Source organism: Branchiostoma belcheri, unplaced genomic scaffold, assembly GCF_001625305.1.
Source record: "Branchiostoma belcheri isolate BF01 breed outbred unplaced genomic scaffold, Haploidv18h27 scaffold62, whole genome shotgun sequence".
NCBI classification, from domain to species: domain Eukaryota; kingdom Metazoa; phylum Chordata; class Leptocardii; order Amphioxiformes; family Branchiostomatidae; genus Branchiostoma; species Branchiostoma belcheri.
The window spans coordinates 2004246-2017279 of record NW_017804265.1 but is presented as its reverse complement, the minus strand read 5'-3'; the positions used below and the strand labels follow the sequence as shown (position 1 = coordinate 2017279).

General features: G+C 41.5%; 1 protein-coding gene across 1 annotated transcript; it reads right to left on the bottom strand.

Moving 5' to 3' along the window:
* Positions 1–256: 256 nt before the first annotated feature.
* LOC109483054 (protein lev-9-like) lies at positions 257–12350 on the bottom strand (the record flags this gene model as incomplete). The annotated part of the gene is made up of 11 exons (XM_019786010.1): positions 11806–12350; positions 10448–10600; positions 9155–9334; positions 7997–8182; positions 7164–7337; positions 5739–5912; positions 4196–4369; positions 3278–3457; positions 2683–2850; positions 1108–1329; positions 257–433 (listed from the first exon to the last, which is right to left on the bottom strand). Coding segments are annotated over exons 1-11 (1852 nt in total), but the record flags the coding sequence as incomplete, so codon positions are not given.
* Between the last annotated feature and the right edge of the window lie 684 nt (positions 12351–13034).

Sequence of the window (13034 nt, the reverse complement as noted above, 5' to 3'; positions counted from 1 at the left end):
TTCCAACTACATGTATGTGTGTTCAAGAAATGAACCAAAGTGTACTGCTGCAATAGAATTCAGAATCTGTATCAGATCTGTATCATTCTGTATCTGTATAGCAGGTACAATGTATAACCACCTTTCAGCGTGACACACCAGCTTCGCAGGCACGTGGCGCAGCGGCAGCTGGCTACATTACACCAATCGACTTGTTACACCTACTAACTGTAGACCTAACTCTAGACAATTCTGAGTCTGACAATGCACAGCTCACCTTCAGTGCATGTGGGATTCTGCGGTGTCCACTGTCCTCTCTCACAGGTCAGGGTTATCTGTGTCTGTCCAGGCTCCACTTCAAAACCATCAGCACATCGGAACGTCACTCTCTCCGCATGTCTAACTTCATCAGGATGGTCACTCTGAATGTTCACCCCGTTTACAGGGCACGGATCTATGGAAAAACACATTTGGAAAACCATGACTTCTCTGCATTTCTCATGAAAAATCATGACAAATTTGTTTTGTTGGCATCCATGGCAATTTCTGCTCTTAGGAATAGTCACAGTTGCAATTGGAAACATTTTAACAAGGATTTTTATACCCAAAATAATAACTCAACTTTCACATGTATTTAGGCCACACCAAGTTATTTTATTAATTTGTTGTTTCTCGGATTCGTCCTGGCCAATTTCTTCTGATTTGGAAAAAAAACATTTTTTTGGTTCTAAATCAACTGCAATGCTCAATGAAAGACATAGCATATTTTGGCCCTAACGGTTGAAAAAAGTCCTTTTCTTCCTAGTTGTTAAAGTTTTTCAACGTAACAATGCAATTTTGTTTCATCAAAAGTTCAAATCTATATAATGTTTTAATTATAAACCAGCCTGGTATGTTCACTTTATGGCTCATATTGTAACATGGGGTGCCTTTTAAATTTAGCCCTGTCGCTTCATATTTTAACAAAAAAAAATCTGAAAAACAACAAATTATATTGGTGTTGCCTTAGCTGGGGATTTCTCTTTATTTTTGATGCCCTTTAGCCCAAAAGGGTAAATCTTCCAGTGAGGGCTCATACAGATGTTGCTGCAAACTGATGTCAGTACCAGAGACAGAGTAGATTTTTACCTGGTGAGCAGACTGGCTGTCCCTGCCCTGCTCTGTACACCCACTGTCCATCATCACACTCAGCCTTCCGCGGTCCCTGCAGAGTGGTGCCAGGTGCGCAGGATATGAGGACCTCTGCTCCTTGTTTCAGGTCGTTCTTTTGGAAGAAGCTTTCATACGAACCATCTCTCAGCAGATGGATCCGGGCATCGTCCACTATCTCATCAAGTTGTGGGCACAAGACTGATAGAAAAGACACCACAAAAATTACTAGGTAGTACATACAAATGTTATGTAGTACAAATGTTAATATGTACATCACTGTTTCCAGAGGTTAGAAACATAAAAATATGAAAAAAGTACCAAAGCTACCACCAAAATTGTCAGAATGATCCCCCTCCCTTGTGCCATTCCCCCCTTGATGGGGGCCTGCAAGGGGGGGGGGTCCTGACAACAATCTACGCTGAATTCCAAGTGGCTACAATGCACTACGTAAAATGGCGAATACGCTCTACGCAAAATGCGGCAATTACACACTACGTTGAATTAGAGCGGGCCGTCTACGCTCTACGTAGAATTAGAACTGCCGATTACACTCTACGGAAAAGGGCAAGCGGGCCCCCCTTGATTTAATCCCATTACCACCTGAGACCTACATGAAAAGGTGACTGAAATTGTGAGCAGTCAAGCAGATCATAACATCTACAAAATGTAACCGTATACATGTACCCTACAAAACTACACAATGTCATGTTGATATAGGTTACTAATTGACGTTTACAATGTACATAAAAGTCTTTATAATAACCTTTTCCCTGATTAAGGGTAGCCATTTGGCACCAATTTTGCATTCATTTGCTTAATATGCATGTATAGGAGAAGGCTCAACATGCATGCATCATAGCAGTGTTGCCAGTGCTCAGACGTCACAACAAAGTGTTGAAAAATCATAATTATGTCTACAATACTTGGCTCATAAATACTGATGAAGATATTCTGTTGAAAATTTCAGTAATTTTTTAAAAAAATCTATGTCAGCTCTCACTCAGCATTAGCAGCAGGAGTTGGAAAGCAGTCTATTTCTCATTAGGTAATTTAGAATTATACCAACTCAAATGAACTTTCATGCTAAGTTTATGGTAGGGAGTTTATGGTAGGGAGTCAGGAACACTCTTAACCAACAGAAAGTGAAAGTGATCTTGAGCCAGTTTAGCTCATTGAAGAGCTAATCTTCCACTGGTCGTGACAGAGAAGACAGACACTATGTACAGTATTTACAGGTTCATTGTACCCGGGAAATTCCCTTTTCGACAAGGCTTAACGTCCCGTCCTAAGGACTGCGATCCTAAACAGTAGCGTGCATGTTGGGTGAGCGACAACAGCCGGGATTCGAACTCCCAACCTCTTAGTCCAGAGGCAGGATCGCTAACCACTGGACTACGCACGCTACCACTGACATGTGGAACCAAAATACAGGATATGTGACAGAATTTTCCTTCCTAAGAAGTTACATTAAATTTATGTAATAATAAATTATATACTGAGACAAGTAAGGCCCATTATGTACATGTATTACGTAGATACAAGTTGACGTACTAGGTTGGCAGGAAGGCAGTGTTCTCCAGCTTCCAAGATAACACGTTGTCTGTCGTGGACCATCCAGTCGGAAGCCGCGTACACAGCTAAAAGTCGCCAGACTGCCATGGGCCAGACCTGTCACTTCTACTTCACCATCATCAAGTACAGGCATGCCATCACACGGGCCTGAAACAGAAACAAGTCATGTTGTACAACTACAGTCAAACCTGCCAAGGTGACCACCTCTTCAAGCTGGCCACCTGGCCGTGGTGACTACTTTTTCTCAGTCTCCCAAATTTTCCCCGATGCCGCAAGCATTAAGCAACCTGTCCATGGTGACCACCTGCCCAAGGGGACCTCAAGGCCCTGAAGCTATGCTGCAGTACCATAGGTACCTGCTAGAAGGCCTATTATTGAATTTGACCTTCCTCTTTTTTACCCCAACCCATCCACTAAATATGAACAACGACCGTCCTCACCTTTACAAGTACAGCCAGCTATACAGCCAGCTATACAGCACCGTACAATCATGGCAGCTTAACACCATAAAGTAATATGTATCTCTAGTGAAAGACATGAAATACAGAATATAAGACTGTGGACTGTAACATACGGGGGTTGCACGCTGGTAATGCCAGGGTTCCGTTGTCACATGTTACCCGCCTGTCTCCCTCCAGCTGATACCCTGCATCACACGTGACCTCCACGCTGTCTCCATGTGACAGCAGCTGTCCTGAGTACACCCTGCTGGAGAAGGAGCCGTGTGAAGGTGGCCGCTCTATCTCACATTTACCTGGTGGGAATAGAAATCATGTAGTCATGACACTTAAAGCCTTGACACATTACATATTAAAATTGTTCATGTCTAATATATTGAGCAGTGTGCTACTGTAACAGTAACTGTGCTTGTATTACATGTATGTCATACATTTGTACGGGGGATGCATTAACGTTTGATATGGGAGTTCCAGGCCATGTGATAACTAGTGATATCACAGGCTCTATTTTGGTTATCATGCAGGCTTTAAAGTTCCATAGAAATATCAGATTAAATTCAAACGCTCTTTACGTGTGCAGTTTCGAAAATTTGCCAATTGGATTTGGAACTTGGAAATGATGTTCTCACGTTTTTTTTTTGCTTTAGGGGCACTGTATTTTGTGTTTTCTCGGGTGGGTAGGACATACTACAACTACCGCTACACATTTTAAAAAATGACGGTGTATTCCACTTCCCTCTTTGACCTGTGTTTGGGCTGGTATCTCTGGTTATACGGAATAAACCTTGTTGTGTGCCATATGCATTTATTAGTGTTAGCCTGTGTTACACAAGCTCTTGGCCGGAGGTTAATGACCCCCACCCCGGCAACTTTGGGGGGCTGGTCGCCAGGAGCGCGATTAGTCAGGCTACATTTAGTGTGATTACAATTCATATTATAATTTAAGAAGTTACAACAAACTAAAGCACAATATGCAGCATATACATATTAGTAATAAAAATATTTAATTGACTGAACAAGAAATAAGGACCTACCAAAGCAGTGTGGAGATGGGGAGGACCAGGTTTCATCATCTTGACAAACAGCTGATGTGGCTCCAACATGGAGAAATCCACGTCGACAGGAGAAGCTGATTTCAGCACGGTGGCCATAGTCCCTGCCTTCCCAATATCCATTCCACACTGGATCAGGCTCTCCACAGTTTATAACTGTGAACATTAAAAACAAAAAAAAAATTAGATTTACGGACTTGTTTTGGTTATCGTGTATTGAAACTTTGGAGGGAATTGTATAAGGCCACACCGACTTAATTCTATGGATGACATCCTCTGAAGACCCCCAAATAGTGCGCACGGGCAAAATAAAAAAAAGTCCGAACCAAAAAATAAAAATGCTAACTAAACCACAAGGAATTAATACAGAGCCAGTATTCTGAATTTGTGGCAGTACATAGCGACGTTTACCACAAGCAGGCAAATGTTGGCTTTTTGCGGAATTTATGAATCGGCACCATGCAACTGATGCTACTTGGAAGTGAAATAATCAAACTCAAAAGTCAGCCACACAAAATAATACTAATCCGTATTTGGAAGGAAGCACTCACTGAAACGTATAATTATATATGCCTGCCTAGTTCTTGAAAATTTTTAGCCATTTTAAACTTGATACAAGAATCTATAGGACACAATCCTACGTGAAGTAAATGATATACATGTAGTGGTGTACAATGTAGCTAAGCTTCAATTGATATCCTTTTTATACACTGTAGGTGAAGACAAAAACAGCAAGGTTGTTCAAAGTACATGTATGGACCCAATTGGACCCAGGACCCATCAGATGCAACGGATGGTCTCATTAGACAACCTGATTGACAAGAGATGTTAAAACAACACATAACCCAACATCTGCTGGAAGAAAACCCAATTAGCAGAGACCACAACAGCCAATGACATTAAAGGCATCCAATGTGATTTCAGGGCAGCAAAACTGGAAATATTCTGAATAAGGCAATCTTTGTGATATTGACACAGGCCCATTTGAGTCAGCATTTCATACTTTTGGCTTTAAAACTGCAGAAACAAGCCCCAAGATGAGTCCTTTATTTTCTGGGTGGTACCCTAAAAATCAGCCAAGGGCCCTTCCAGTAACTATTTTCCATCAGAATTTGTTTTTTTTTTGCTCCACGAGGGCCAAATATACATTTGGATAGTGTAGTTTCATCTTAGTATGTAGATAAATGAGTAGAATACTTAGTATTGGCTCTGAAAAATCGGGTTTCCAAGCCCTAAAAACTGCACTGGATGCCTTTAAGCACATGTTCCACCATTATTATGAACATCAAGATAGGTGTGTTTTCTGAAATGGTACATGACCTACATGTATAAATCTACCTGTGCTGCTATGTAAAAATAAACAATGTGCATCACCTTGTGCATACTAGCAGCATATACAAAATGCCAAATTACATTTGATACAAATATATGTCGCTCAGTGAGCGTACCAACAAATCTAACCACAATACTCCTGTACCTATTTCCTCATGACTGTTAATTATAGTATAATTATATGTCCCCTGACCTGCACAACTGGCCTCCTCCCCAGACCATGTCCCATCAGCACCACAGGTCCGCTCCGCGGAGCCCCTGACGATGTACCCTGTACTGCAGGAAAACTTCACAACCTTGTTGTAGGTAACCTCTGTGCCAAACCTGTGTCCGTTTTCTGGATGCTCAAGAGCAGGGCAGCTCACAGCTACATCAAAGACAAAACATCTCATTATCATTAGACAAACATTTTTTTTAAGTTAACGTTACAGTAATGAAATAAAACAATGAGGTTGACTGGCAATAGCAGCAATTAGACTGATTTATGAGTACCTTTAAAATAAGCTTTAAATGCCATTAGCTCTCTTTTGAAACATAACATTGCATTCTAAAATATAGTTTCAAGCCTCACAGGCATGCAGATATTTTTCCTACTATTAAAACTATTAACTATACACAAGAAAAACGCCATTTGGATCAGCTACAGGAGAATCTTGGTTACAAAATGTGCACAGTAGGGTACTCAGACAAGATTAAAGATGAGCAGCTTTTTGCAAGTGTTTAGGACCACAGTCACCTTTCAAAAAGGACTGTTCATGTAAATATGGTACTGGTTCTAATTCTGACATATGTTTTATTTCATAATATATATATTTCTTTTAATAGAATATTTTAGTGTTGGGGTAGGTATGTTCTATCAAAACTTGTATCATTATGTAGGAATTAGAACCAGTCCTATCACTAGTAGAGGGATAAATCTCTTTGAGTACTTTAGCAGACAATTGAGATCTCATCACAAAGGACAAGACTAAAAGAGAGCTGGACGAGATCTGTCACCATTAGAAGAGACTCCAAAAAGAACTGCTGTAGATTCCTTCTTGACACCTCTCAGATACCATCATTTTGAACAATAGATAAAATGGGGATTAGCATCTAACCCTAACAATGACATAAAAACAACAAGGCAGCCATGTTTTCACAGGTGATTTTGAAAGAGACTTTTCAAACAATGGGAAATTATGCTTATCCCTCTACTAGTGTATTTAATAATCTAAGGCCACATCAATTCAATTTCTTGGTTAACGGATTTGCCCGCTTCATTTTCTCTGATTTGCAAATAAAAACAAAAATTCAGAATCAACTGCAAAATGCTCATATTTTGCCCTGAACAGTTGAAAACAGTCCTTTTTTCCTAGTTAACTTATTGTTACAGTTATTCCATCTTTCAATGCAGTGGCATCATCAAAAGTTCAAAATTCATTGTTTAAAATTTGAACCAGCCTGGTGTGTTGACTTTGTGGCTCAGTATCATACCATTTTGGGCCATAATAGGATGCCTTAAGGTCTGTTTTTATTTTTTATTTTTTTTTGCCTGCTCGCTCCATTATTTTTCTAGAAAAATCTGTTAACCAAGAAATTAAATTGGTGTGGCCTAAGAGGAATACAAGTATGTTCTCACGTTGACAGTGTGGCAGTGAGCCGCTCCACTGCTGTGTGGACAGACACACCCTGACTGGTCTGCCCTGCAGGGTGTAGCCGGGGTTACAGCGGTAGGTGACACGGTTGGGGTAGGTGAACAGCAGCCCTTCTCTCCTGCCATTAGCAATGTCTCCAGGGTTCCCACAGCTCCGTGCTTGGTGATAAGAAGGCATGCTAGCTAGTTAATTAGTGACCGCACAACACATGACAATCATGTTCTATTAATAAATAAATGTACAACAAGAAATTATGCATTTTACATGTACCTTCGACAAGAAGGTTATATTTTTCGGGTGGTGTGTCAGCCTGTTTGGGAACAGCCTGACTTAAGAAGTCTAGGGTGGATCTTTATGATATTCAGTCTGCAGCTAGCTGTTGGTAGGTTGGGACAAACAATTACGTTTGATACGGGTGTTCCGGCCCGTGTGATAACTAGTGGTACACTAGTGGTTCTTACCGCATACGGCCAGGGCTTCCGAATGTTCCATGGAATAATTTGAACGCGTTTCGCCCTGCACTGCTTTCGAAAATTTGAATAAAAAATTCGGACATTGGAATTGATGTTGTCGCATTTTTTGGGTTTAGGGAGACCAAATTTTTGCTCATTTTGCATTGAAAGGTGTGTTTTCATAAATAAAATACAACACGGTGTATTTCCGCGTCACCCTTGGTCCCAGCCCTCCCGCAGATCGGATCTCCCTCCGGCCTTCGGGCGTTCCGACGCGCAGTCAGGCTGGTACCACGGTCGATACAGAATACCCCGTGTTGTATTCTATATCTACATTAATTATAAGAGAGTGAAGTGTAACAAACCTTTGCATGTCAGTTGGACTGACGACCACTGGCCATTCTCCCCACAGTATATATAGGGTTGGCCAATTCTGTAAAAGCCACTATTGCAGCGATACAACAGTCTCTCCCCAACATCGAAACTAACCCGGCGTCTCTCTCCATCATACATGGCATGGACCACTTCAGGTGCCTCTCCACAGGTAGTACCTACATGGACATGTGCAGAAATACAGGTGAGAAATAACAGGTGAGACACCGTGCACCTAAGGCCGTGTTTATGTGAAGTCACCCGAATCGCGATTCGGGTAACTCGCATTCCTCACATATGGTCCACGTGCCACACATTCCTTTGAAACCGGGTCCCATCACAATTCGCCTGAGCTATACATTTATGTTATTAATGTCAGAGGTCAACGACCTGCTTGCTGATGCCCCCCTCCCAGCGTATCTCGGCCGAATGCCGACGTGATCCCACCAGTGAGGCAGTTTACAGAAAAAAATTATCTAGTGGTTCCTTCAACTGGAAAAATTAACCCAGATTCCATCAATATTATATTAATGTTGTAAAAAAATTATGATTGAAATGTCTCTCATACTACAGACATCTGCTTCTTCCAAAATCAGTGTTACAGAGATAAGGGTCAGGTTTTACTCAAGTCATGGTCCAGAAATTTAACAGGTCTGTCATTTTATGTACTGCATGTGGCTACAAAATTGTGGGAGAAGAACAGGGGTCACCTTTAAGTTAATGAATATAATGATTAGGCCACACTATTTTAATCAATTGGTTCTCGGATAGCCATTTTTTGTTATTACTAATTGCGTGCTTCATTTTTTTTTCTGATTTCACACACAAAAAAAATTCTGAATCAATTTTAAAATGTTATATTTTGGCCCAAACAGTTGAAGAAAGCTCCTTGTCCTAGTTGATAGTTTTTCCATCTATCAACGCATTGGTTTAAAATTCATTACTTGAATTATAAACCAGCCTGGTGTGTTGATGTCGTGGCCTAATATATGGTATATGGCTATCAATGATTAGCCTACTAGGTCTTTTTTTTTGCCCTGTCGCTTCATATTTTGTCTAAAAAGATCAGCGAACCAACAAATCAAATTGGTGTGGCTTTATTATGTATAATATTCACATATTGGTGAAAAACTGAAGTGAAGTTCCTTTACTGTTTCTGATACACTCCGGGGCCTGCCAGGTCCACTCGCGGTCACCGGTACACTGTCGCTGGGCCTGTTCAGACAGCACGTGTCCATCATCACAGGAATACACCGCCAGACCGCCAAACGTCAACCGGTCAAACAACACTGCACCATGGGTAGGAGCCTCTGGCTCTCTACATGTACCATCTGGAAAATAAACACTTCTTTGGAGTACCAGGCAGAAAAAATCATGGGAAACATCACAACTAGTGGATTTACTCCAGAAAGAACTTGGAAGTGTCAAGTACAATGACTGTATGTATACTTTTCCTAGAAAAGTAGAATCTCGATGTCATAATAATTGGGAAATAAAAATTATGAAGGCAAACAACTGAGAAATGAATTTTAGAGTGAGTACATGACATGACAAGGTACATGAGGCGTATTTATATGAGTGACACATGTATTCCGCTTTCTTGAGATACATGTAATAGTCTACAAACATACTACTGTGTGGCTAATTTTCACATGATTGTTACTACATTTACATTGTAGTACTTTTAGGTACTGAAGGTACTTAGGTACTGATGCTATTTTGAACACGAAACTTCTGCTTTAAGTTTAACAAGGGCCTATATGGGGGGTGTGTGTGTGTGGCAACAAAACTATATGCTAAATTCTAAGAGCCGGCTATGTGTTATACTGAAATATGCCTACCCATTACGCTTTACGATAAATTCCAGGTACGCAGCTACAGTGCATTACTCGGAATCAAAACTGCAAATTACGCTCTATGCATAATGCGCCAATTACGCTCAACGTTGAATTACATTGGTCTGTCTACGCTCTACGTAGAATTAAAATGGCCAATTTCGCTCTGTGGAAAAGGGCATGGGGGCCCCCATAAAGCCTTGGTCACAACCCGCCATATGTGCTTCTGCGTGCTGTCTACGCGCCAAAACGTGGGCAAACGTAGGGCATCTGTGCGTGGTGAGTACCACCTTCGTACGGAATCCTACGGATTTGGGAGCACGCAGACACACCGAAAAACTTTAAGTGCATGCAAAACTTTTCATGCGTGCGGTCTGCGGATTCACCACCCGTACGTGCGACGTGCGTGCCCTGTACAGCTTATGAGCATACAACGCACGTTTTCAGACAAATGTAGCAGACGTGGCCTCCCAAAAAACGTACGGACAAAAAGCACGTATGGCGGATTGTGACCAGGGCTTAACCCCAATCCTTCCATATCAGTGAGCACTAACTAAAGCCTTCCTCATCTGTCCATAACACTGAGGTAATTGATATCCGATGTCTTACTGGGGTTAACACAGCTCATGCCACAAGGACCATCACACAGACATCTCTTGTTGCGCCCTCTGCAGTCCGAGTCTGCAGTACATCTCTTCCTGCTGCAGCTCCGCCCCTCTGCAGCAGCAGCAGCAGTGCTGGGAGCACAGACACTCCCACTGTCTGTACAACAACAGATACATGTACATTGGTCAACATAGAATGAGTTTTAAAACTGTCATGATGATAAAGCTAAGAAACCTATCTACAATTATAATTTATATTACCCAAATCTGGTTTGCAAGTTACAGACTGTTATAAATGTTGTAAATAATAAAAAAAAAATTCCCTACTCTTTATGTCAGTTCTGGCCTGAATTCCCTGAATAATATGTAACTAGACTCATACCGTCCTTCAGGTATGTACTGTAAGGTTTTTTAAAAATTCACACTGAGAAGGACCCCTATTGTTTACGATAAGTACTAGTATGGTGAGCAATTTTTTAATTCTATATGAAAAAGTGCCCTGATTTGCATAACTTATGTTGAATGATGTTTGTGTTACATAATTTACCATTGCTACAAGTTTAAAATGGAATGCAGCAAATGTCTTGAATTTCTGCATTAATTATGTAAATTAACTTAGGTAATTTACATAATTAATGCAGAAATTCTAGACATTTTTAGAAGGGGCAGGCATGGAGAAATGTTTGACATTACAACAGGTTGTTGTGATTTGTGGTATGTGGGTAGCTTGATTAAGTAATAATTGACATAATTAAATGCTAATTATACAAATCATTAGTCTTATGATTTGTATAATTACCATTTAATTATGTCAATCATTACTTAAGCTACCCACATACCACAAATCACAACAATCTGTCAAACATTTCTCAATGCCTGCCTCTTCTCAATTTAGTCTTTCAAAGTCACAAATAAACTTGGCCCCTGCAGTTCAAAAAAGCTGCTAGGGGGTCCAAACCTACACTGCTTGTTTATATGTTGAGGACCTACATGTACCTGTCACCAAAAATCATGATCCTACTAAGCATGTTAGACCACAAGATATCAAATTTTGAAACGTTGCTGCAGTACCAGAAGAAAGTGCCAGGTGGTGCAAACTCTCATCACTTCCTGGATAGGTCAAGACCTAACCACATACCAAATTTCATTACAATCTTATCGATAGCTTCTTCTGTTACATATGTATAATGCTAACTGCTGAACCACAAACACCGTTACATTAAGTAACGCAACAATTATTAACCTTCGAGGTACATTGTAAATCGTGTCCTGTCTCCTTGTTGGGTCCGATGAGTGCTAAGTGGACAGATTCTACGGTAATTACAATTTACATACATGTATATTACAGTTGGGAGAACCTACCTGCTGAAGTGTAGACACAAACAGTGAGCACTGCCCATGCAAAAATCTCCAGTTGTATCGCCATTCCGTGTAACAGTACAGTTTGCGATCTCCAGCTCAATGCCTGGATGTGGAGGGACCGAACATGTGGATGGGTACCGGAAGTGAGCGGGTTCGATGAACTTCCTGAATGCTAGAGAGAAGTCAAATAACCTGAACACTTCTCGGTAGCGGGCCAGGCCCGGTCTGTCAGTGATGAGTCGTGCACTGGGGGATAATCAGACAAACAAGTCAACACAAGTTAGTGATGAGTAGGGCACTGTACATGTGTCCCCTTGCCCCCAATGTGCAATGTATTCTGCACATGTTGTGGGTGGCATGTGTTGATCGTGACAGCCAAGTTCTGCTGCGTTTTTGACCCCATCACAGGCGGTTGGCATGATGGGCTACGGGCCAGCTTCTGTGCGCCAGGGCTACATTGGCCCTGCCCCAGTTCAGTTACCCCATTGGCCTTGCTTTGTCCCGTTGTTCTGGTAAATCTGCACCGCTGTCCGGGTCCGGGGCTATGCCTGACAGTGGGGACCGACCAGTGGATGTTGGGGCGGGCTTACGGCTTATCTCCAAGCAGATCCTACGGTGGAATGTCTTGCCACCGCAAGGGCCGCGGCGGGCTGCTGAAAAACGACCAACGTGAGCTAAACCTAAACACAGAGCGGTGCTACCTCCCCTCAGCTAATTAAAAGCGTGGATTTCTTGCGTAATTCCATCCCAAATGGAGTTATGAATGCTGTTAAACCCCCAATACATAGCTGGCCATAGCTCAGGTGACGCGAATTGAACCACAGATGAACGTATTGTCTTTTCACAGATCACAGCGTATCAACAAGCAACAAGTTTTTATTTGTAGGAGGTAGATAGATCGAAGTGATGAGGCGGTACACTGATAGGTTGTCTTTCATGAAGGTTTGATAGACATACAGGTAAACAGGAAACTCTACTGCTGTATTAATTACGGAGATAATATCCGATGATCTCACAGTAATTTATCTAGTAGTTTGAATTTCCTATGAGTTAGGTTGTCTTGTTCAGGAAAACAACTAACAGTTACATGTATATCCTCGGAAACGACATTCCGAAGTTCACCGATGCCGCATGACATACCGTTTTAAGCACCATTAAGCTACAATCCCATGGGGTCCTGATTCCTGACTTGGCTTTTGTAACAAAAATGACTTTTGTATCAGCGTGCC